This window comes from Mangifera indica, chromosome 3 (genome assembly GCF_011075055.1).
Source record: "Mangifera indica cultivar Alphonso chromosome 3, CATAS_Mindica_2.1, whole genome shotgun sequence".
Lineage (NCBI taxonomy): Eukaryota > Viridiplantae > Streptophyta > Magnoliopsida > Sapindales > Anacardiaceae > Mangifera > Mangifera indica.
The window spans coordinates 8,290,106-8,315,344 of NC_058139.1; the positions used below are offsets into that span (position 1 = coordinate 8,290,106).

Sequence of the window (25,239 nt, forward strand, 5' to 3'; positions counted from 1 at the left end):
GTTCATATTCATAATTGGTCCGCAGACCTTTCATCATTCAACATATGTCCCTGGATGTTTTATGATCCAATCATATTTATCGATCCATAAATCCTATGGACATTTGGCAAAATACTCTTATAAAACTTATTTTTCTAACAAATCTTTATCTTTGAAAAATAGCATAAAATCTTTATTCAAGGAATTCATTCAAATATTTTTATCTTAACAACCATATAATATAACATAAGTTTTCTTCTATAGAAAAATATCAAAACACTTTTCAAAAATATTTTAGATAACAAGATCATATACTTCTAAAATAAAACCATAACATAATTTATCAATCATAGTAAAAGAATTTTATAACATAAATAACCATATAAACATTTTTCATATAGAACAAAAATCATTACATATTATGTAAGTTTTTACTTACCTCAACAATTTCTAACTATGTCTTTAATCAACCAACGAGATATCAATATCTTCACGTTGTCCTAGCAATCATAATTCAAACTTAATACTATCAGATCTTAATCTTATAAGTATCCATTAATAACCTATAAACTTTACAAATCATCATTCTAGTGTTAAATCATACTAAACTCCATTAAAACCAACTGTGCATATACAAACTTCTTACTGGACAGTTATGAGTGCAAGATTTTTAATAAATTACTCACTCATGGTAAATTCACAAAATTCGGACAAATTAAAGTAGACATGTAGTGAAATATTGACAAAAAGTTTCAAATGAAACAAAGTTAAATTTCGTTTTCAAAACGTTCAATAAAGAGAGCACATCAACACCGTCAAAGAAACCAGATCTTTACTGGACAGCCCTTATTTCTTAATTTTTAAAAATTTCTATAGGCATTGAAACTTTATGAAATTTGGGCATGTATGAATAGGCATATAATACAATTTGCAGAAAAATTTTCAGATAAAATTGAGTTCAAATACTTTGTCAAAATGTTCAAGAAATTCAGATAATCAAATTGCCAGAATGCAGATTTTTTTTTTCTAATGAACAGTCATTGCTATAAGATTTTTAATAAATTCTGTAATTATCAAAAATTCACGAAAATTTGATATAATTGAAAACACATGTTATAAAATTTCCAGAAACTTTTTCGATTGCAAATAAAATATATTTCTTCATCAAAATATTTAATAAAGATAGAATAACAAACTGTCCAGAATTTTTAGTTTCTAATATGCACAAACACAATTATTGACCTAACTATGATGCTAACATAATTTAAATCTAAATTTAACTTAACTAAATAAAATAAAATTGAAAGATTAAACTTACTCAAATCTCCAACCCTTTTTGTTGATCCAAATAACTTTACACCTCTCCCTTTTTCAATTGCCAAGTATAAAAATAAAAACTAATATTGTTGATTTACTTATGAGGTCTAAACTTTTAGAAAAATAATTTTATAGCCAATAAAAATCTATTCAAAGGGATAAATACTATTTTAATTAAAATCATTCAATATCTTCTTATTTCTCAATCAATCCAATCATATCCCTTCTTTCTATTTTAAAAAAAAATCCATCAAATCCTAAAATCCTTATTTATAATCCTCCAACACATAATTTCCTTAATTTTTGCTTTGCAACCATATCTATTTACTCTTAATATCTCTTAATATCTTCTTTATCAAAAAGTATATTTGTTTCCTTTTTCCCTTTATACAAAAACTGTATATTACAGTGTTATCCTAAACCACAAACTTAAATTTAGATTCTAAACATTTAATCGTAAACTCTAAACTATAAATAATAAATTGTAGATTGTACACTTTAAACCTAAATCGTAATTGTAAAACCGAAACCATAAATTATATACTTTAAACCCAAGCTTGTACAACTTAAATCGTAAACTTTAAAATTGTAAGTTGTAGACCCTAAACCACTAATTATAAACCCTATATCACAAGCCCAAACCCTAAATCTTTAACAATAAACCATAAAACATGAATCATGAACCTTAAATTGTAAACTTTAAATATCAAACCTAAAACCCCAATGTTTTACACCCTAAATCATAAACTGAAACCCTACACACTTAACCATAAACCCTAAATTGTAGGTTGTACACTATAAACCTCAAACCTCTACAACATAAACTACAAATATTAAAATGGTAAGTGTTAAACCATAAACCATTAACCTAAATTCTTAATCATAAAATGTAAACTATGAACTCTAAACTGTAAAACATGAACCCTAAATTGTAAATTGTAAACTCTAAATACTAAATTCTAAACCTAAAATCCTAATGTTTTGTACTCTAAACTATAAACCCAAGCCCTAAACACTTAACCTTAATTTATAAATCATAAACCATTAGCTGTAAACCATTAATCATGCACCCTAAACCCCAAATTTGTACAATTTAAATTGTAAACCCTAAACTATGAATCATAAACCCTATAACATAAACTTAAACTCTAAATCTTTAATCGCAAATCATAAAATGTGAACCTTGAACTTTAAATTGTAAACCATAAATCATAAACCCTAAATTATGAACCATAAACCTTAAACTTTAAATTATAAACAATCAATACTAAACCGTAAACCCAAAGCCCCAATATTTTTTTTACATCTTAAACCATAAACTTTAAACTTTAAACCTTAAACCATAAATTATGTACTATAAATCACAAATCTATAATTGTAAATTATAAACTAGGAACAGTAAACCATAAGCGCCGAACTAAGAATCATAAAAAATAAAAACCAAAAACCTCAATTCTTTACACCTAAAACCTCAACTTGTAAATCTCTAGGTTATACCAAAACCATAAATAGTAAATGCAACATTACAAACCATAAACACTAAATCATAACTAATTGACCCTAAATACTTAAGTCTTCTAGCCCTAATAATGAAATAAACTCCATTTATATCATACAAACTCTAATTCTCAAGATTTAATAGAAATAAATACACCCTAATATTCAGAGAATATACATAAAATACTTTGAAAATCATCTTTATAAAAATTATGTTAATTCTCTTTAACCTAATTTATTATTTTAATTGAGCTAATAAAAAACAAATTAAAAACTTTAAACAAAAAGAATTCATTATATTTCAATGTAATTGAAAACATTACATCACTCACAACATTATCGATGACCAATTGATTAATTATACCTTATTCATCACATTCTTTAAAATTGCCAATTTAAAGCCATCGCATAATTTATATAATGAATGAAACTTAATAAATAAAAATATTATAAAAAAAACAATAAAATCACCCTTTATTATATTTGGTTTAAAGAATTAGTTATTATAATTATAATTATGAAATTTCAACATGACACATTATATTTTTTTAGGTTATATCAAATTATTACAATAAGAAAACAAAATATAATTTCAACTTGGTAAATATAAGGTTGGTGTAGCAATACAATAAACCCTAGCATGTGACCCATCTAACTCATGACAAACCCTAAAGAGAGAATTACCTCACAAGCCAATGCAAAAGAATCAATGCATTATAATTTGAAATAAAAAAATAAAATATTTTTTTAGCCTATAATTATAATTTTTTTTAAAATACATAAGAGTTAGTATGAATCGGTTATTTTGAGGCTATCAACTAATCTCTAAGTATGTAAGTCAACAATTTTAAAGCTTAAAATATTTATATTTAAAAATAAACTAATTGTTCATAAAGGGTAAGAAAATCCTTCGAAATTTAATTTTGAAAATTCATATATTTTTTTCGATGATTTAATATTAATTTTTATTTTTATATGTTTTTTATTAATTTATACAAATCATTTTAAGTAGTCATGGTATACCAAGTTAGTGAATGTAATAATTAATTAAAATTAAAATTAAAAAATTATATATTTTAAAATTGCAATGGTCAAAAATGTCGCCACCACTTACCCACCAGATCAACGGTCCACATTCACTCAAAACTTCCAACAAATTCACTCAAAACATCCAGCAAAATAATCATATAAAAATGATTTCTGTTTCTGACGCATAATTAAATTAAGCAAAAAAGGGGGAATAATATGAAAATGAAAAAGTCAAATGATAGAGATCCATATGAATACCAAACCCTAAGAGATTTCACGTTTCCACCAAACTAAAGCTACCTGGTTCCATTTAATCTCTGATTGAATAAACGAGAAAAAACGATCCGGCTTTTCAGTCAAAGTTTCGATTTATAGGCGTTTTTCTTTAACTTGTTTTTTTGTTTTTTGTAATTTTGATTGGAGATAATAGTGATGGCTTATGCATCTCACATCATCAATAACTCTAAGAAGGTATCCATATATTAGTTTTTATTAAAGTTCTGCTAATTTTTATTATAAAGATTATTATTTTGTTATAGTTGAAATAATTTACTTTTCTTTGAATTTTAATTTTGATGAATTAGTGTTATATGCGTAGTTAGACCATCAAAATCTCCATTCGAAGCTTTTTGTACTTGCGTGTTATCGTTAAATTCCGTGTTTGAGTTGTTTTCAGCTCAAATTCATTATTTATTTGGTGATTTTGGTAATTAATGTTTGTGTTTTTTCCGAAGTTGATGATGTCATTCACTGATTTATATTTTGATATTGGTTATTAAATTATGATTGTTGAGTTTAGTGAGTTAGCTTCATTTTTAGTTGTTTATTGATGCTAGATTCGGGTTTGGACACCCAGAGGCTTATTAGATGACTGGGAATTTCAAGGATATACTGTCTGTGCTGTATTAAGTTTAGTTCACTCTGATTTTATTATCATAGACTAGGTTTTATTGGTTTAATGAGGTAGTTTGTGTAGATGTTGTGCACATTAGAAATGAATGTGGATATTGATGCTGTAAATTATCTAATTTTTTTCCTTTTTTGGGTGTTTCGGTTTGCAGTTAAGAAATGTTGCCGGTTTACTGCAGCATGAACATGCTGTTCTGGCCCGTTGTTTTTCAATCGATGCTGTCAGTAGAAGAGATGGTATGTAGCCAATCTTGATGTTTCAGGGTTTACTTTGTTTTTTTCTTTTGCTTAGGTGTTTGCTATTTTTGTCCATGCATTCTACCTATCTAAGGGCTAAGATGAAGAAAACTGTGGATATGATGACAATCATAGTCCTAGAAATGTGAGATGAGAGTTAGGAGAGCTTGAAATGCCTAGAAGGTACTATCTCAGGTTTACAAGGCATATAACTTAAAACATGTTGATAAGTTGCTACTTATGTTCTTTTGTATTCTTGATTATTGTACTGACTTGAATTTCTTCGGAGTATTGACACAATTGTTAAGAAAAATATAAAATGCAATTTGCACAATCAGTATACAGATATTCCATATTTTTTAAAAATAAAAAAGTTCACCAATGAATAGTGCCAGGGCTAGCTATCATTGTCATAAGGATTAAGGAGTTTCCAGTATCAACATTTTTCTAACTTAACCTTTTACAAAAATTATGGATTTATGGCATCAGTGTGGGGGAAGAATTTCTAGCATGTAGTGATGTATGTGAATGATAATTTTCTGGCAATTGTACTAGATGGAATCTGAGGTCTATGGTATTTCAATGTTGAATCCACATCACTCTGGGAATTGCATTAATGGTTGTTTGTAAAATTTTATTTCTACCAGTTTATGCTAAGTTAGTTTTTCAGATCTTTTAAAGCTTCGCTGTCATGGCTATGTTCCTGTGGAGAGGGAAAGGGTCTTTAATTCAGCCATCAATAGCACCGTAAGTGTAGTCATCTCCTCTTTTAGAAGTAGAGCAATAAATATTGACTCTGATTGGAGCCTCTATGTTGCTCTTTTTACATTTCTTCTCTGGGTTTGTCTACTTTATTTATTACTTTTAGTTAAATAAATAAGATCCTTTTTGCAAATGCCAACTATATAGGTATCATCATTTGGTGTATTGAGGAAAAATCTTTCAACAACAACAAGAATAACAGGAAATACAGTGGTTGGATCGTTATCAAATAAGGCATTTGCGTGGTATGTTGCCCAACATATTGTCAGTTATCTTCTCCTTTTTGGGTCAAATTCTTGTTCATGATTTTAATGACCTAACATTTGCATTATTAATTATCAGTTCACAGGTACACTCAAGGAGAGGGTTTGCATCTGATTCAGGTACATTGTAGTTTCCTTAAAGACTCTTCTATACATGTTTCTCTGGCTTGTTAAAACCATTTCAATTTAGTCTAAACTTATTTTGAAAGGAAATCTCTTTCACTTCTCTGACTTTGACCCTTGTTTTCTGGTTCTATATTGCATCTCATGTGGATTTTTTGCCAACTTTTGTACAACTTTAACAATATCATCCCCTAGATTAGAGGCCATCTGGCCATAATTTACTATTTTCTGTACTTTATGTGGCTGTTTGATGACTAATTTCCTTCACACTTTGCTTTTGCCTTGCCCGGGTCTTTCTCAATGTCAACAGTGTTGTGCAGCTTTATCCACTTTGCAATGGTGTGCATTTTATTCTTGAAAATTGGGTTCAGTGGTTACACTAAGAATTACTGTGTTTCGCTATATTTCTTCTGCTGACTTGACCATAATTTTGTCTTTTTCAGGAGTTTTTCTTTGTATTTTTTGTTCAAATTGGTTGATCACATAAACTTGCAGTCTACTTATTCAAATTTCTTAACTAGTGTTTAAAACTGTCTTCCAGGTCTTCCTCCACACCAAGAAATTGGGATGCCCTCTCTCTCACCTACTATGACAGAGGCATGTATCTATCTTGACCCCACAACTAAAATTATAACATGCTAGGTTTGTTGTTTGCTGCTGAATTATGCTGTACTATAATGCAGGGAAATATTGCTAGGTGGTTGAAGAAAGAAGGTGATAAAATTTCTCCTGGTGAAGTTCTATGTGAAGTTGAAACTGTGGGTTCCCTGTTATTTTATTGTTTGAATTTCAGCACTTGATGAAATCTGGGTTATCTGCATTGATCATCTTGGAAATTAACATTAAACCTTTTGTTTATATTAACAGGATAAAGCAACAGTTGAGATGGAATGCATGGAGGAAGGTTATCTTGCCAAGATTTTAAAGGGAGATGGGTCCAAGGAAATTAAAGTTGGTGAGGTATTGATTATGGTTTACATATGTTAAAGTTTTCTTTTCTTTGGATAGGGGGTTGGGGTTGTTTAAGTAGGGAAATGAAGTAGATTTTCTGCTATCATACAGGTAATTGCTATTACTGTCGAGGATGAGGAGGACATTGGCAAGTTTGAAAATTACAGTCCCTCAGCATCAGATGCTGGTGCTGCTGCTCCTAAAGAGCCTTCTCCTCCTCCACCAAAGCAGGAGGCAGTTGAAAAACCAGTCAGTTCACCTGAGTCTAAGATTTCCAAACCCAGTGCAGCTCCTACTGGAGATCGTATTTTTGCCAGTCCTCTTGCAAGAAAATTGGCTGAAGATAACAATGTTAGTCATGTTAAGTGCAATTTTTAGGTCAATAGTGAAGATTGCTATCTTCTAGTCAGGTCTAGCTAACATTAATTTTGTCACCCTGTCTTCCTGGATGAAATTAGGTTCCCCTTTCAAGTATCAAGGGCACTGGTCCTGATGGCAGCATTGTAAAGGCTGATATTGAAGAGTATTTGGGTATCATATTTATTATTTCTTTGCTGAGAATCTGATAAATCTGATATTTTAAGTTCTTTGTTTAATGATAGCTAATTAATAGTATTTGATACAAGCATTCTTTATGTATTTTCTTTCCTTTGTCCTTGAATGTCACATGCTGTAATAGCTTATTTTTGAGGAGTTTCCTATTCTGTAGCTACTCGTGGTAAAGAAGTTTCAGCTAAAGCTCCTAAGACTAAGGATGTGACAGCTGCAGATTTGGACTATGTTGACATTCCTCATTCTCAAATAAGAAAGGTGACATACTTTATCTTTATCTTATTTGAACAAAATCTGGGTTTAATAAAATTGTTCTAGAGTTTGAATATGCACGAGTTGATATTATCTTCCAACTTGGTCGTGTCTCCAACTTCTTAGAAATGCATCTCTCTCTCTTTTTTTCTTTTATTCTTTACCAAACCAAAATGTACTCTGAAGTTCATTTCTGGGGTATTATTTGCAGGTTACAGCTTCACGCTTATTGTTCTCAAAGCAAACTATCCCACATTATTACTTAACAGTAGATGCATGTGTTGACAAACTTATGTGGTAAGTATATGTTTCTACCATCTTTAAATTATAGCCTTTTGCAGATTTTCTGAAAAACTAAGTATGTTTGCAGTTTGCGGAGTCAATTGAATTCCATACAAGAGGCATCTGGTGGGAAACGAATATCTGTCAATGATCTCGTGATTAAGGTATACTGCATTTCTTGTAAATGACTATTGAGCATTAAGATGTGAAAATTGGTTTTTTTTTTTTTTGGCAATTTTTTCTCATGGCTATATTATTTCTTGGGAATATCAAATTTGAATCTGACCTAAAAATTATCATATAAGGCTTTAGAATTTTTTAAAGAAGTCTGATTTTTGTCATAGGCTCGAATTACTATGCATACTAAATTGTTTATTAAAGTTGCTGAGGAAATATTAGCAGTGGTGCAGAGTCTCCCATTTGATATATTTTTGTTGTTGATTTGGCTGCTTAGAAAATTTCCTATAGAGTTTTAAATTTGTACATAACTGCAGGCTGCAGCCTTGGCTCTTCGGAAAGTTCCTCGGTGCAACAGTTCATGGACTGATGAATATATCCGCCAGTAAGTAAAATTTTATATAAATTGTGGTTGACTCATGTTATGAACTCAATCTGACATCTTTCTCTTGGCTTCTGGTCCAGGTACAACAATGTGAATATCAATGTAGCTGTGCAGACTGATAATGGGCTCTATGTCCCTGTTGTCAGGGTGAGTGGTTGTCTTGTATGCCATTTGAACAATTTTTCGCTTTAGTTCTGTAGTGGTTCCCCTGACAAGAATTTGCATGGTTTATAGGATGCGGACAAGAAAGGCTTATCCACAATCTCTGAAGAGGTCAAACAGTTGGCCCAAAAAGCCAAAGAGAACAGTTTAAAGCCAGAAGATTATGAGGTTAGGGTAACATATAATGGATGTTGTTATGTGATTGTTTGTCATTATTATATTAATTCTGGGGTTTTCTTTGGTGCAGGGAGGCACATTCACAGTATCCAATTTGGGAGGACCCTTTGGCATCAAACAATTTTGTGCCATCATTAATCCTCCTCAATCTGGCATTCTTGCAGTTGGATCTGGTAGGATCAGCACCTAATTTCACTTTCTTCAAGCTATATTCATTCATCAATTTTGTCATCTTTATTATAACCATCTTTATTTTTGGAATTCAATTTTGAGCAGCCGAGAAAAGAGTTGTTCCTGGTGTAGGCCCTGATGAATACAAATTTGCATCATTTATGTCTGTAACACTAAGCTGTGATCATCGTGTGATAGATGGTAAGTAGCTCGTTTAAAGTCTACTCGTATAAGAATTAATTCCTGTCAAACTTTTGTAAGTAGCTCATTCAAAGTCTTTACAGATAAGAATTATTTGCTGTCAAGCTTTTGTGTTGTACTCAACCTCCTTTCTGATTATGTTGTAAACCTGATTTGATTTTGCCTGGTTTGCAGGAGCAATTGGTGCAGAATGGCTAAAAGCATTCAAAGGATACATTGAGAATCCAGAGACAATGTTGCTCTAAATGAAGCTTTCCTTTTTACATTTATCTCCAGTTTTATAAATTCAAATGCTCTTCCCTCTTCGGATCAGTTTAGATGAGGAGGCTTTTGAGTTCATCCCCAGTAGTTTGGGAGGAGGTTCAGTTTGACTTGATTTTACCACTGTGGAAGGCATAGTGTTTTCTCACTAAAGAAAGTTGGAATGATTTTTTTCAGAATAAAGCAAGGGGATAGAGGCATGAAACCATAAACAAGATTTTCAGAGTGTAATTTATCCCTTTGATGTGGATGGTAATAAATAAATCTGGGTTTGATTTTGCCATGGCTTTTCATATTTGTTTAACCATTTGAATGGTCACAAAAATAGTACAATTTCGTTTCCCTATGTACATTGAGAGCTAGGCCATTCTCTTCTAATTGTTTGAGAAGTTATCATCCACCTAAAATTACTAACTAAACAGACCGAATACTTGATTAGGAAGTTACTTATACTATGACAGATTCTGATGTGCCCCAGCTTTTGGCAATATGAGAAAAACAAGAATAGGGAAGAGAAGATAATGGGTGGCCAAATATTTGCCCGAATGCCAAGGTATATGCCTTGCATATCCTTGAACATGTTTTCCTCTAATATGATGGAATCACAAAATTGGAAGAAATTCATGAGTATGTCATAAAAGAGAAAATGGTAGCACACATTCATACTTTTCTAATGGATGAAGAAGCCCTATGATACTTGAAACGAGAACCAAGCTCTGAGGCCTAGACAGAATGCATCGAATCAACAAAGCTTCACTCTAGTAATTATCAATAAAAATATGGGTCGGATTTTGAAAGGGTTATACAAAACTGACCAACTCTTTAAGAACTGAACCTCTATGACTAACAGATTGCAAACTGACAAGAATGCCCCCCTGTATAAACTGAATATTTCATCATTTGACATTCGATTTTAAATTTCCGACAATTTTTTGTCTAAATTCCGATAACATATCTGACAAACCACCACCCATATTAACCCTCCAAACCTTAAAACATGATTTTCTCGAGGTTTTGGTTTGTTTTTCGCCATTGATGCAATTCATCACAGCAGTTATCATTTGTCAACATCAAGCTTCTTCCCATTGTTTACGGTTAGATATTGACAAAGAAGTGGGGAAAAGGTAAAAATTTTACCATTCCTACAGTAATATTACATTTTAATCATAGATTTGTGAAAAAAAAAAAAATTTTGTGTTACTCTTGAACGTGAGTTTATGTTTGGGAGTTTGTGTGGAATTCATAATTTTTAAGGTTTTTTGAATTAAGATTGGAATTTGAATGTGATTCAGGCAGATTGAACAGATTGAAGTTGATTGAGCCAATAATTTAGCATGAATGTCAAACCTTAAAAACAAGGGGAGGGGGGTTGGGGGGTTTTCTTTTAAAACAAAAGCTAGAAAGTCATAGAAATTTAACATGTATTGCTATAAAATAAGAATTGGTTGTGCTTTTATAAAAATTAATAGTTACAACGCCAAAAATTTTGTTATAATTATGTATAGGACTAGAATCGAGAATTAACGCTAAATAGTTTGTCACATACTCCAAACATTTTACTTGAGGGTAAACTGATCTAGCTAGAAGGTATGGGTTATACTTTAATTTGGGGTTTAGGTGTGATTTGGAAAAGCCCGGGGGCAAAAATTTGGGGCCATCCGAAAATAGTACAAGAAAACCCCCTTGCACAAGAATCCGAACCACATTTATAAGCTGGTTTAATACTGTATTCTTGTAGGCCTTGCATACACAAAATGCAATTTGGGTAACAACAAATGTTCTACTATATATTGTATGAGAGAAGTCAGAATGCAATTCTATTTTTTCACACTACACTTCCCCCTAACAATTTCTCTATTTGAGGATGCCAACCTTGTTGCTAATCTTCTTTCTTTCTATCTTTCCAATTTTATATGATGTTAAACCATCCAAATGCCCTACATATTATAATAAAAACTCTTAACATCAAACCAAAACCCTAAAGACTAAACCATTGATATCCAGTAACAGAGTTATGCATGTAAACAATACCAAAAAATAAGACAAAACACGACATGCAAAACATTCATTTATCAATTAGTTTCAACAAAGCATACATATCCTTATTCCACAAAGCTCCATCACTGGTCAACCACAAACAAAATAACAATCCAAGTGATGTTCACATCATATCAAGTACCAACAATACTAACAACCAGAATACTCATTAGAATAATTAAACAAGAAAATCCATATACATCTCTATCTGAGACACATTAACTCTGCCATCTATTTCAAAGAAATGGCCAGAAAAACAAATACCCAAGCAAATAAGGATAAATGAACTTAATACTTTCCATTCCCATCAAAACTATCATCAACACCACATTGTTATTAGTTACATTCTAATAAATCCACATGCCAAAATCACATTTATTTTTACTGCAACTCAACTTTTAGTTCTAAAGCCACGGCTAACTGAACAAATAGGAAAAAAATGGCACAACACCAGAAATAAATTCCCACTCAAATAATTACCAACATAGACCCAAAAACTTTCTATTCAATCATCAGCGTCTTTTATCGCCACATGAATTATTTACTACATCACAACACTACAAATATATATGTGTGTGGGTGTGTGTGTATATAATAATCAAATTAATCAATTTCATGATTCATTATTCATAATCAATCAGAAAATTCCTTCATCAATTGAATTTTTTTAATACCTTCTATCCAGACAAAATTGAAACTTTCTCAAACAAACCATACAAATCCCTCTCAAATGGGCACATATCTCTTCGCCGCCTGCTTCGCCGCCACAGCTGCACCTGCCGCCAGTCCACCAAGCGCGCCAGCCACCGCCGCCGACCTTATCCCTCTCGCCGCCCGACACACAGCCCCAGTCCCCAGCCCTGCTGCCACACTACTCCAAACATCATCCCTATCTGTGAGCGCCACTACCCCACTTTCCATTCCCGCATAAATCAACCCGATCACACCGACCCGGTTGCCCCAAGACCGACCCGAATGCCCGGAAGAATTCAGAACCCTATTAATCTTTAACTTCAATGTATCCCCAGGCTCCATCGATTTAAAAGCCGAAAACAACCCAATGCCGGCGCCGGTAATAGACCCACCCAAGTAAGCCATCCCAGTATAGAAGGTGAGATTCTCTCCCCAAGAACGGCGCTGGCGGAGGGATTCTTCGGGGAAGAGGAACTCGGGGGAGGTTGGGAGTTTGTAGAGGGTTTGGATGGGGATGTTGAGGTCCGCGTAGGGGTTGTAGAGACGGGTGTTCACGTCGGGCTCGTGGTCCGATTCAGGTGTGTGGTGGTCAGCCATGGATTGTTGGGTTTTTAGGGTTAGGGTTTGGTTTAGACAAAGAGATAGGGAATAGAATGGACGATTAAAGAATATGCTGGGAAGGTTTGTTCTGGTTTTTCCGTGACTGGCTGGTTCGTTTTTCCACCTGCTCTTGCTTTGAGCCAGGTCATATTGTTAGGGTTTGAAAATAAGAGGGTCAAACAAAAACTTTGAATATTGCGATGTACAAATTTGTCTGCATTTGCTAGTATATAATTAAATAATTACAAATTACAAATAAAATATATATATATATATATATATATATATATATATATATATATATGATAATATAACACACACATTATATTTCTTCATCATAATTTTAAAGTAAAATTACCTCTTTTTATTTGAATATAACTATATTTATGACAATAAAAAGAATAAATTTATTTATATAAATTGAGGTAAAAGTTTGTGATTAGATGATGTGATTATTTTTTTATTTTAAAATTATTAATAAAATATTATCATGTCAGATTGTATAAATAAATTTGTATAATTTATTTATATTTATAGTATTATTTTTTAATTAAATAATTAAAAAAAGTAAATTAATGTTTTACCTAAAGTTCCAAGAGATTACCATTCTCACTTGCTGAATTTTTAAACTATAATTTTTGTCCAAAAGCCAAGTAAGGGCCCTAACTCCTAACACATGGTTGGAAAGACAGATAATCATATCATTCTTAATTATTTTACTATTATGAAATTATCATATTACCTTTGATCTCGGTTGTCAACAATCTAATTAGATCCAACAGTTGAAATCATATTGAAATCGCACCAAACAAGATGCGATCATATTGGCTTCAACCATATTGCACCTGAAAAGGCAAGATCCAATGTTCAAAATTGCAGCCAAAGTTTTGAAGTTTGCTTTTGCTTGCAAAATAGTTTTGGGAAACAATCTGCTACCATATATTGAGATAGTGATTTATTTATTTATTTATAGACTTTATATCAATCTTAAGTCACTTTGAGGACTTGTGATCGAATCAACATTGAATTCGAAGTTCATGAGGTAAGATTTGAGAGGATATTATTGTTTTTATACATTTGGTCATAGTAATCAAGATAGATCATAGAGGGCTTTGTTCATGAACATAAGCAACAAATGAAATTTGGTGCTAATAATTTTAATTAAAATTTTAGGTTCATCTTATTCAATAACTAAGTAAATGGCTAATTACATGATCGCTTCTTCTATCCAGCCTAACTTTTTCCAAGAAACCTAAATCACTACAAATTTTTTTTTCCCACGATGAGGGAACACCAAAACCTGCCATAGGAACATTACATCCAGAGCCTCTTTGTATCACGATTCAGTCAATCAGAAGAATTCGAAGATCCGAAAAGAGCCGTGAGATATCATTTATGTTTCTTCTCATGCTGCTTTTAAGGTCTCCGACAATATCTGGTATCTCTGTTTTTGCTGCATATGGATGGTAAGGGGATTTTAGATCTGAGGAGCCAACCGTGTGTTTATCGAGTGGTCGGTGGAAGGAATTATACCTGGTTGGAGACAGACGGTGTGATTTTACTCAGCGCTTGTTCAAAATGAGTCATCTTGATTGTGAACGGAGTTGGATCTGAGTCATTATTGCTTGATGTCACTTTCTCTTCCAAAGCAGCCATTGCAGCTTCATTCATCTGCCAGCAGTTTAATAAAATATAAAGTTAACGCAGAGTGAAAATGAATTTCTCTATGCATGTTCTACAAGATTGTATTCTGGCAACTAGGGGGCCAAAAGAGAGTGCCAAAGGAGAGTACTTAAACGTAGACAAACCAGTGCAGCAAGATCAGCTCCACTTAAATTTTCACAAGCCTTCATATGTGGAATGGCACGCAAATCCACACTGGCATCTATAGGCTTCTTCCTCGCAAGGGCTTTTAAGATCAATCCCCACACATCTGAACTGGGCAGAGGGATGTAGAGAAGTTTACCAAACCAGGCCTTAAGACTGCATGATCCATCACATCAGGCCTGCCAAAAAATCCCAGATTGAAGGAAAAAGTTATATTAGTCCTCACTAAAGCAAATTGAAAGAAGACGAATGATAAACTACACCTATTGGTGGCCCCAATGACAAAAAACACCCCGCCATGTCTCTGCTCCGTCCAACTCTATAAGTAACTACAATTGAGAGAAAAAAAAAAGACTGAATTAATTTCATCAGTATTGGATAACTGATTGTCAGCACATCATGATTCTGCTTATAGATAGTCATTGAAGATCACATTAACCTGGTTCAAAAGTCGCTCAACATCCCAACCCCCTTCTTTCCCATGCTTTGTTGTTAGAGCATCAACCTAAAGATAATACAATAAAATAAAACAATTAAAAAGTGTTGTAAAGCAATAGCTGACACTTGGAAAAGCAAATTAAAAAGAAACTCTCCTAACTTTCAAGTAGAGAACCACTGACCTCATCAAAGAAAAGTATACAAGGTGAACAAGTTCTTGCACGGCTGAATAATGTACGCACTGCCAATTCACTCTTTCCAACATATTTGTTGAGGAGCTCAGGGCCCTAATATAACCAAATCTTTGATTATCAAATAAGTCATAAAAAATAAGAATAAAAAAATTGTGCACCAAAGCATCAAAAGAAACCTCTTTGAGAACTAAGAATAAGAATTAAAGTAAAAGGAGTCGACATGAATGAAATTGGCTCCTGCCTCATTGGCAACAGCCTTGGCAATAAGTGCTTTACCACAGCCCGGTGGCCCATAAAGCAAAAATCCTGTCTCCAGATCAACTCCAAATCCCTGAATAAACAAAAAAATCAAAAGTTATATTGATCCATATGGATGTTTCCTAATCAGTTGTGATACGTGTCTAACCCTTTTACTATCATTTCATTCCTAAATTCTTAAATTTCTTCTTGGGATGGCTCATCCTAATTTTATGCTTTCATCTTTTGACACTTTAAAAATTATACATTTTGAGGAAAGAGAAAAAGAAATAAGTTAAATGGCAATCATCTATAATTACCTCATACTCCCCAGGAAATTTTACACGGCGAACCATCTAGCGGTCAAACTCGTGCCTAAAGAAATCAAGCCCACCCACATCTTCCCATTTAATATTTGGAATGCTCGAGAATCCTTCTCTTCTTGAAGAGGGTTGAACCATTTTAGTTGCTTCCTGCAGGATATGGCAAAAAGAAATTAGCACTGTCATCTTAAGCAATCCAATCAGAAAATGCAGTTACAGTAATTTTTACTACCCCACCAAAATAATAATAGCAGGAAAATCTGAAAGTCAGTTACATAGATGATTATACCACCGTGTCATGAAAAACGTATCAAACATGAGTACATAATGCATTCTATATGTAATGAATTTCTAGATAAGGTATTTTTATGCTTAATTTAAGCATATCAATATAATTCATTAGTGTGCTTAACTATGTGCTGCAGCACAAGGCAAACAAGGAAAAGAATGGCAACAATAGGAAAACACTACAAGTAACTTATGCATTGGTAGTGGAAATAGCAATGAAAAAGGATGCACAATTCAACTTACAATATAATTCCTAGAAAAACAGCGGCAGCTCAGCATAATTACTATAAAAGTTCAACAGTTTTGTCTAGTTAAGTAACATTAGAAACAAAAACAAAGCTGCAAATTGAGGCTATATATAAGCAGAAATGCATGACATTAGATCATAGACTGAAATGAATAAATGAAGATTCTAATCAGATATTTCTATTTCAAAGGGGCAAAGAATAATAAAAAAGATGTAGCTCTAAGTACCTCTAAATTAGCCATAGTGATTGTAAGCCTCTCCATCTCCTCAGGCAACCATGGTTGCCTCCACCAGTCATCAGTATGTTCCTCAGATAAAGAATCTTTAGAGAGCTCAGACTTTCTTTGATCTATGATTCTTTTCATGGCAAGGTTTCCAGCCTTGTTAGCAAGGGCGGCCAAATCAGCTCCGACAAATCCTGGGGTAGACCTGGCTATTTTTACAAGATCAAAAGAACCCTCAACTCTAAGATTTCGAGTAAGCACAGAAAGAATTGTATCCTTGCACTGTCATCTGGAACACCTAGAACAATCTCACGATCAAATCTTCCGGGCCTCCTTAGTGCAGGATCAACAGCATCCGGTCTGTTAGTAGCTCCAATTACAAGAACGTAACCAGGTCCTGAATCAGAGTTGCCTGATTTAGAATTCTCATCACTTGGTTGTACAAGCCTATGAGATTCATCCATGCAAGTCATTAATTGAGTCACAATTCGTCTCTCCATTTCCCTCTGCAGATTCTCTCTTTTCAAAGCAATTGCATCAATCTCATCAATAAATACAATTGATGGTGCAGTCCCATATGCTGTAGAGAAAAGCTCTCAGATTTTTCTTCTGAAGCACCTGAGATTTTCATGACATTAAAACGGAATCATAAACTTATGGCAGAAGCACACATATTAATATGAAAAACTTCAGATCAGGCTTCCTATCAGGCAGTAAAACAAACAGCAAAAAAAGATAGATTAAGTAATAAATGATTCGATCAAGTAAGATTCTAGACAACAATTAGTTTTCAACTGAAATATAAAGATCAAGTTTTAATGAAATGCAAATAAGTTCCCATGAAGTAAAATGATAGACCACTGTCACATTGTGCAGAAGCAAACCAAATTCTTCAACAAAAACATGACTACCAGAAGAAACACTTTAGCCAGTCATTCCCATAGTTTTTCTTTGATAATGGTTTAAATGACCACATCCACTACTACCCAGTTCACATGCTACATAATAATCAAATCACATTTCAAATTAAAAAAACAAGCATAATAAAAATAAACTGATACCAGAGACACCAGACACATCTTCAGTAGCCAAAATCTTATAAAAAGGAACACCAGTTTCTTTGGCAATAGCGTGAGCCAACTTGGTCTTTCCACGTCCAGGTGGACTGTGCAACAAAATCCCCGCCATTGGCCCCACCCCCAGCCACTGGAGCAACTGTGGATGATATAATGGAACAATCACCTTCATCTTCAACTCCTCCAACACACTCTCCATCCCTCCCAAGTCCCTAAACCTTTGCCCCTCCTTTCCCTTCACATATCCACTACCCGAACCTAAGCAAACTTCTTTTTTCATCTCGATCGTTGACCCTTTATTACTTCCATTAATTAACTCAACCTTCTTCTCACCATCTTCAATCTCCACATTTTTCTTCTCATTCTTCAACTTCGAATTACTAGAATATGTATGTCTTAACATAGACTTCATTAAATCAAACTCCGGCTCAAATTTCTCTCCATAAATAGCATCTTCTGAAGTCGAAACTGCCCCATCTTCTTCTTCTTCATGGTCATCCGAATCCGAACTCGACTCAGATGGGGTCGTATCACTCATTCTTCTTCGTTTAACGTGCCGGTTCTCAACCGCTGTAATCTCTCTTCGCCACCGTCAATTCTTCTCCTTTGACTCCCTTTTCGGTGAAGCTGAAGCTGAAACGCCGTCCTTCGAGGTTGAATTTTTACTCATTCTATGGAGAGATGAATTTAGAGTTTCTTGTACGAATGCTTTGAAAGGTTTCTCCTGTAGCCGTGAATAATCGGGATAATTTGAACGGAGATCACGTACGAGACGATCGATTGTTGAGTAAGTCTTCTTCCATGATTCGACAGGGCGGAGGAGAATGCCAGCGTTGAAACTTCGGCCTCCTGTTCTTCTCCCCGTATATCTCTTTCGTTTTCAAAATTGATTGATTAAATCTCTCTACTTCTATAGAAATTGAAGGTTTCAAGCTTCAAATGATGGAGATTTTTCCCGCTAGTTTTCACTAAATCGATATTGCAGCAAGCATAAATTTTAGGTTTTGACACAAGATGAAGAAGCTCACCGCCTGAAGCAACGCCGTTTGAACTTCAACAGTTTGCGGCTAATCACACACACCCTTCATTCGTACAATGATCTTATTTCTTCGTTCTTCGGCCTCAAGGGTAAACGAGAAAGAATATATTTGTAACTTCAGACCCCTTATTTGGCTATTTTGAGAGTTACTAAAACTTTTTTTTTTTTCAAAGAACCCCCTAGCAAGATGTTATTTTTATACCCAAAAACCGAGGAGATGGAAGCGTCTTGAGAAGATGAGAGGGGTCTCCTCACTCGGTTTCTCTCACAGCTTCTCCTTCATCACCACCGTCCGTCTACTCCACCGCCGCTCCCATCCAACGGTCGTCCACTCTCAGCTGCGTGAATGTCAGTCCCTGGAAGAACAGTACCAGAAGAAAGCCAAGAAATACTGGGACAGCTTCTACAAACGCCACCAAAATAAGGTCTCTCTCTTCACTTTCATTTTTTCCCCTTTGTTTTGACGTCAAAAACGACAAGTCGATCGGATATTTGAGTGATGTCTGTTGGTGGGTTTGTAGTTCTTTAAGGATAGACATTACTTGCAGAAAGACTGGGGGCATTACTTCTCTGATGACTCTAAGTTTGTTTTGGAGGTATTCATTTACAGATTTGTAGCTTACATGTAACGCTTTATTTCTCTTTTCTTGTTATGTCATTCATCCTTACTCTTTCAAGTGTCACATCAGAATTACTATTGATTCATGTTGTAAAGGCTCGAATGTTTGATGTTTTCATTTGATGGGATAGGATATCAAAGAAGAACAAAATTCGATTAAATGAATGCATTTTATTTTGAAGAAGGCAAAAAGATAACATTTCTTGATAATTAAGATTTTCAAAATTTTGTATTTTTGTGATCTTTAACATGTGTCAATAATGTACACGCAAAGAAGTCAAGTGAGCTAGCGATTGGTGCTATCACCCATCTACTTGTAACTTAAACTAACTGTTGATTATAAGTTGAAATTTTCAAATGGTCACGTAATTGATGTTTCATGACACAATTTTTGTTTGTTGAAAGTATCTATGGTTCGTTAGTTTATGGCTTTTCTCAAATGTAATAGCATGTTTGCATTTCCTTGTTTAGTAGTTGTTAAAACTTCTGTAGGTAAAGTGTTATGTAAAATGGGTTTTTGAAGTGTTTTATAATGGCAGGTTGGTTGTGGAGCTGGGAATACTATCTTTCCTCTTGTCGCTGCATACCCCAAGCTTTATGTTCATGCTTGTGATATGTCACCTCAAGCCATTGAACTTGTTAAGGTCTACCACTTTGTGTACAATCTATACTGATATAATTTTTGTTCTTTAAATTTTGCATGTGCCTTCTGCATGTTTAAGATGCATTCTCTTCTTTTAAACACTTGTATCAGTTCCAAGGCATAATGACTTATCGTTGTAGTTCAATCTATGATACTGTAATAATCATTAATATATCCCTCTATCTATGTTCATACAAATTTTTAGGAATTTTGTGTTTGATCCTTATTAAGTCTGTGTTGTAATCAATCCATGGGTTTGTGTGTGTTTATGATTGGTACTTGCACTCTACCATGTTGTAACCCTAGAATCTTCTCCCAAAGTAATCCACACACAACAACCATGCAACTTACCAATTCTCAACCAAGACAAATTCAAGTGATAACAGTGAATATAAATTAGGAAACAATGCAATTTGTATTGATTCAAGCAATGTTTACAATGTAATAGTAAACAAGGAAAGAAATCAAAATAGTCCTAGGTTTGGCATTCGAGAGGCTAGCACTCACCTTCCACTCATTCTTTTCTAAAATTCTCCTTGCCTTTTATCAACTATTGAGATTGGAGAGAATAAGACCATATAAATCTCACATTAGAAGTTCATACTTTCCAATGTGGGATTTAAATCTCATATCTTACACTTGATATCTTAACATACTACCACATTTGCGGTCTTGACGCCCACGTGGGTTGGTTGTGCGTTAGTTCCCTGTTAACTTCGAGCTAACATTGCAATACCAATGTCACTACTTGTACCGCACGATTGCAACTTGAAGATGTGGTGATGACTCTAATATTTAATGATATGAGTCTTGAGAGAACCACATCTAGAGAGTTAGATATTGAGATCGAAGAGCTTAGGACCATATAAACCCCACATTAAAAGTCCATGTTGTCCAATGTGAAATTCAAGTCTCATACTTTGCATTTGAGATCTTAACAGAGTGACACTTGTGCTTTCCAATTTGTTGCCCTATGCTTGTGCCACTTGTTTGTCCTTCTTGTTGGAGACATATGCATAGGCCTAACACTACCCTGCTTATTTAAAGGCATATTTTCCTAAAGGTGGAAATGAGGAAAGAGGTGCTTAAAAGTCTGATATGACTCCTAAGAATTACCACAGTCAGGTAAATGTTGCCACTGATTTAGAACCTCCAATTTGCTTGAGATGAGTAATGTTTGTTTGTCACCTTCAATGGTTGTACCTCAAGTAAAACCTCTTCGGTCAAACAAACTAGCAAAGCTTGACTAATGGCAGTTGGCAGATCTGTTTCTTCAACTACGACATATGAAAAATGGGGCAAATCTTAGTTGTGCTAGGTAGAGTTAGATGGAATGCAGCCATTGCCACTTGCTCTAGAATCTCATAAGGTCCATAAAAATGTGGGTAGAGCTTTTTATTCGGGTGGGAGGCTAATGAACGAATCGCTATGGTTGCAGTTTAATAAACATAATCCCACCTCAAATTGCACCTCCTTTCTACCCTTGTCTGCGAATCTCGTCAGTCTTTCTTAGGCTTCGGTGAGATTATTTTTGAGTTCATCATAAGATTTCTTTACTTAATCATCACATTGACATTTTGCACTTCGAATTCTTCCTCTACCAACAATATTGTGGGAGGATCTATCTCATACACAACCCTAAAGGGAGTCATGCCAATGGCTCTATGGAATGTAGTATTGTACCTATACTTCACCTATGCTAGCCATTTCGGCTAGTGTCGAGGTTGCCAACTAGAGAAGGCTTAGGAAATAGAGAGAATAAAAGGGGGAATTGGAGAGAAATGGATAAGCAAAAGAAGTTGTGGAAGACCTTTGGGGAGAGAACCTGGTCTCTCAAATACTAAGCATGTGGAGAGAAAATAACACTCTCAAATTTGCCAGGAATTTAGCTTATTATTGAATTGTTTGGCTGAGGCATCTATCAGTAACACTTGTGCCTCCCAATTTGTTGCCCTATGCTTGTGCCACCTGTTTCTCCTCATGGGAGATGTATACATGGGTCCTAACAGTTTCTTACATGCAGTATCACACTTATAAAGAGTATGCTGTTTTAACTCTGACCTTGACTATTATGCATATTTTGGCAACTTTACTGAATGCAGTCACATGTGGTGTTCCAAGAAGACCGGGTAAATGCATTTGTCTGCAATGTAATAGATGATAATTTATCTGATTATATCAATCCTTCGTCAGTTGATGTTGTTACTTTGGTAAGAATTGGCAATTTCTTAAAAAATATGGCATTAATTTGTCTTTCTTGTCAATTTCCATTTACTTTTAAACATCTAACATGTTGAACAGATTTTTATGTTGTCTGCAGTTTCTCCCAAGAAGATGCCTTTAATATTAGAGAATATTAAATCCGTATTAAAGGTAAATGTTACAAATGTAACGAGTTATTGGTTTCATTATATCTATTATCTGAAAATAACATGTTGTTTTATATACTTGTAGCCAAATGGCTTTGTTCTCGTACGAGATTATGCTGTTGGTGATTTTGCTCAAGTGAGTTGTTTAATTGTTATTTAATAGTATTCTCCCTGGTCTTATTTGTGCTTGTCATTGTTGCTTGAGCACCTTCTGCACTTCCTTGCCTACTTTTATTGAGTAATATTTTCTTGCTTTTAATAGTTAAAGTTTGTATGGCTTATTTGCTATGGCCTATTTGATCATTTCTCATGATAGTAAATTTTCCTTTCCATATTTGGATTTTTATAAAGAAAAAAAAATCCACAATCCCATGTTATATGAATATTTTAAGTCTCTTTTTCATGCTTCATCTGTTTTTATATATCTAGATTTTTTTTTTATAAATATTTTCTTCTGTTTTGTGTTGTCTTGTAATTGAACTTTAATCATTACCAATGCATGTTTAACTGGTGGTTGCTTATACCTTTGCTTTGTTGTTAAATGCTGGTCAACTTATTAGGTAAAGCTTCAAGGCAGAAATCAGATGATTGGTGACAACTTCTATGTCCGAGGTGATGGTACTGTAAGTATGCTGTGCACCACGTGTAATATAATATTATTTTATTTGTTCATTTGTGAGAAGCAACATTCATTTTATAGTTTCTGATAATTCAATATATTTTCCAGTGCTCATTTTACTTCTCTGAGGATTTCCTGTCAACTCTGTTTCTTGAAGCTGGCTTCAACACCATAGATGTCAGTGTATACTGCAAACAAATTAAAAATAATTCTCGCGGCATTACAATGGATAGGTATGTCCAGTTAATAATTTGTAAGCAAGTGTTTATGAACTTTTTCTTCTTTTAAATCATGAGGTGATATGTCTAAGCTGACTTCTGATTAGCAATCAGGACAGCCTTTCCTATAGAGTACCTGAGGGTGTGGCTCCCTAATTGTTCGAAAGCCCATCTTACTGGTTTTATGTATAATCATTCAAATCCACATGCTACCTGGTAGCTTAAAACAAACTACGGCCTGGAACTTACAGTTGATAGATGGTCTCCCTACTTATTATAGTTTGATGAACTTCTTAGAATGAACTTGATGAACTTACAGTTGGTTGCAGAAGTTAGGTGTGAGAACTGGAGAAAAATAGAACTGATACAATAGGGGCAAAAAAATATGCTGAAAAAAACAAATTATTTGGTATGTACAGAAACTCTTTCAATCTGTTTAGGAACCATAAAGAAGTATTTATGCTATGGAAAAGAGATCCCACCAGCATTTTATATCTGTTGTTGTTGTCTTTTGTCTTTCCATTTGCCTCTGTTTTGATTCAAGTCTGTTATCAGGCGATGGATTCGAGCTGTATTTAACAACTTCAACAGCAACTCTCCAGATTCTGCTCTTATTAGACAGGCTAGATGACGATCTAATGATTCATATGTTAACTGATCCAGTAGTCCTCCAATTCAAGAACTCTGCTTTCCTGGTTTAGATGCAAGGGCTATTGTGAGGTTAGACTTGAACACTTCATATGCTGCGATTTTGCTTCTTCCCATCTATGGCTGTGAAACTCATAGGTCCATTATCGGTCTTACCTTCACCAATTCGATTTTCTACTACTGGCAGAGGATTCACGCGCAAGTGTCAAGTTCGAATGAGTTCCAACAACCCAACTTAAGTGCAAACAAGTACTTGAGAACCTGGCCTTCAGAATAGATCTCAGGAGAAAACAAGGAAAAAGGCTGTAAATTTAGTCGACTCTAAGATATTCAAGCAGTATGAATGACTGATATCTAATGCATCTTAAAAATTCTAGCAGAATTGATTTACTCATTTCTGAGAATACCAAAATTTTCTGTTTTTACTCCTATGGGTAATGCTACGTAGACACATTTTTTAGTATACGAATTGATATAATATACATGGTGTGGAATAGTGTTATATCTATAAATTTTGTGTATAAATAATAAAATATTACAATGTGATTAGATAGTTAAAAATTAAAAATAAAATAATATTTAATCATACGACAATATATCATTATTTATACATATGGTTTTATTGTAAAGTGTGTTATTATATGAATAAGTGTTTTTTTATTATTAATTTAAAATTAATTAATTAAATAATAATATATTATTTATGAATTTATTTATGCATTCAAAAGTGGTACATAATTTTATTGTTTTTTTTATATAACTTTATCTTCATCATTTTTGGAAGAGAAAATAGGAACATATTGAATTTTATGCTTTGTAAAATGATGGTAGTCGTGAGATTTTTTAGAATCTTCCAAACAAGCTTTGTAAAATTCGTCTGATGAGTTTGCAAAATATAACTGAGATTACAGGCAATTTCTTTCTCCAGGCATTTACAGGCTTTAGGGTTTTATTGTCCTTTTCAATTTTCTCATAAAAAATTTATCAAAATTTTTCTACAAATTTAATATATATGGGCCAAAAAATAATTTTTTCTAAATTTAAAGGGTGCTAAGTTAAATCATCAGATCTTGGGTGCGAGATAGTGATTTGGCCAAAATCCAATTATGTTTCTGTGCCTCAATGAATGTTGTCAGATAACAAAAAGCATACGTGTCACCTCTTCAACCAGTGCTTGGTTAAAAGGCACTTCCACAACTGTTCTCAACAGCAA

The 25,239-nt window shown here is 33.7% G+C and overlaps 3 protein-coding genes and 1 pseudogene across 5 annotated transcripts; 2 read left to right on the top strand and 2 right to left on the bottom strand.

Annotated features, from left to right (window-relative positions):
* The first annotated feature begins 4,004 nt into the window (after positions 1 to 4,004).
* On the top strand, positions 4,005 to 9,970 carry LOC123212137 (dihydrolipoyllysine-residue acetyltransferase component 2 of pyruvate dehydrogenase complex, mitochondrial-like). Its single transcript, XM_044631195.1, has 19 exons — positions 4,005 to 4,293; positions 4,884 to 4,968; positions 5,639 to 5,715; positions 5,878 to 5,975; positions 6,073 to 6,113; positions 6,658 to 6,713; positions 6,800 to 6,874; positions 6,984 to 7,076; positions 7,179 to 7,418; positions 7,526 to 7,598; positions 7,777 to 7,877; positions 8,083 to 8,168; positions 8,242 to 8,317; positions 8,648 to 8,715; positions 8,796 to 8,862; positions 8,950 to 9,045; positions 9,125 to 9,227; positions 9,331 to 9,426; positions 9,601 to 9,970. The coding sequence occupies exons 1-19, from the start codon at positions 4,255 to 4,257 to the stop codon at positions 9,669 to 9,671; spliced, it is 1,641 nt and encodes a 546-aa protein (XP_044487130.1). The 5' UTR covers positions 4,005 to 4,254; the 3' UTR covers positions 9,672 to 9,970.
* Positions 9,971 to 12,197: 2,227 nt separating this feature from the next.
* On the bottom strand, positions 12,198 to 13,195 carry LOC123210571 (mitochondrial import inner membrane translocase subunit TIM23-2-like). Its single transcript, XM_044629012.1, has one exon. The coding sequence runs from the start codon at positions 13,012 to 13,014 to the stop codon at positions 12,451 to 12,453; it is 564 nt and encodes a 187-aa protein (XP_044484947.1). The 5' UTR covers positions 13,015 to 13,195; the 3' UTR covers positions 12,198 to 12,450.
* Positions 13,196 to 14,136: 941 nt separating this feature from the next.
* Positions 14,137 to 18,409, bottom strand: LOC123211324 (annotated as a pseudogene).
* A 459-nt stretch (positions 18,410 to 18,868) lies between these two features.
* LOC123211325 (uncharacterized methyltransferase C3H7.11-like) lies at positions 18,869 to 24,451 on the top strand. 3 transcript variants are annotated; one of them, XR_006501387.1, is made up of 11 exons: positions 18,869 to 18,999; positions 19,084 to 19,335; positions 19,432 to 19,506; positions 20,069 to 20,173; positions 22,275 to 22,382; positions 22,474 to 22,545; positions 22,627 to 22,677; positions 23,102 to 23,164; positions 23,269 to 23,393; positions 23,934 to 24,098; positions 24,214 to 24,451. XR_006501387.1 is itself a non-coding variant. In XM_044629971.1 (10 exons), exons 1-10 carry the CDS (start codon positions 18,967 to 18,969, stop codon positions 24,007 to 24,009), a joined length of 960 nt encoding a protein of 319 aa, XP_044485906.1. In that variant the 5' UTR covers positions 18,869 to 18,966; the 3' UTR covers positions 24,010 to 24,451. The 3 variants fall into 3 exon arrangements, 2 of the variants coding, with proteins under 2 accessions (XP_044485906.1, XP_044485907.1); XM_044629971.1 differs by having other exon boundaries at positions 23,934 to 24,451; XM_044629972.1 differs by lacking the exon at positions 22,275 to 22,382 and having other exon boundaries at positions 23,934 to 24,451.
* The last annotated feature ends 788 nt before the right edge of the window (positions 24,452 to 25,239 follow it).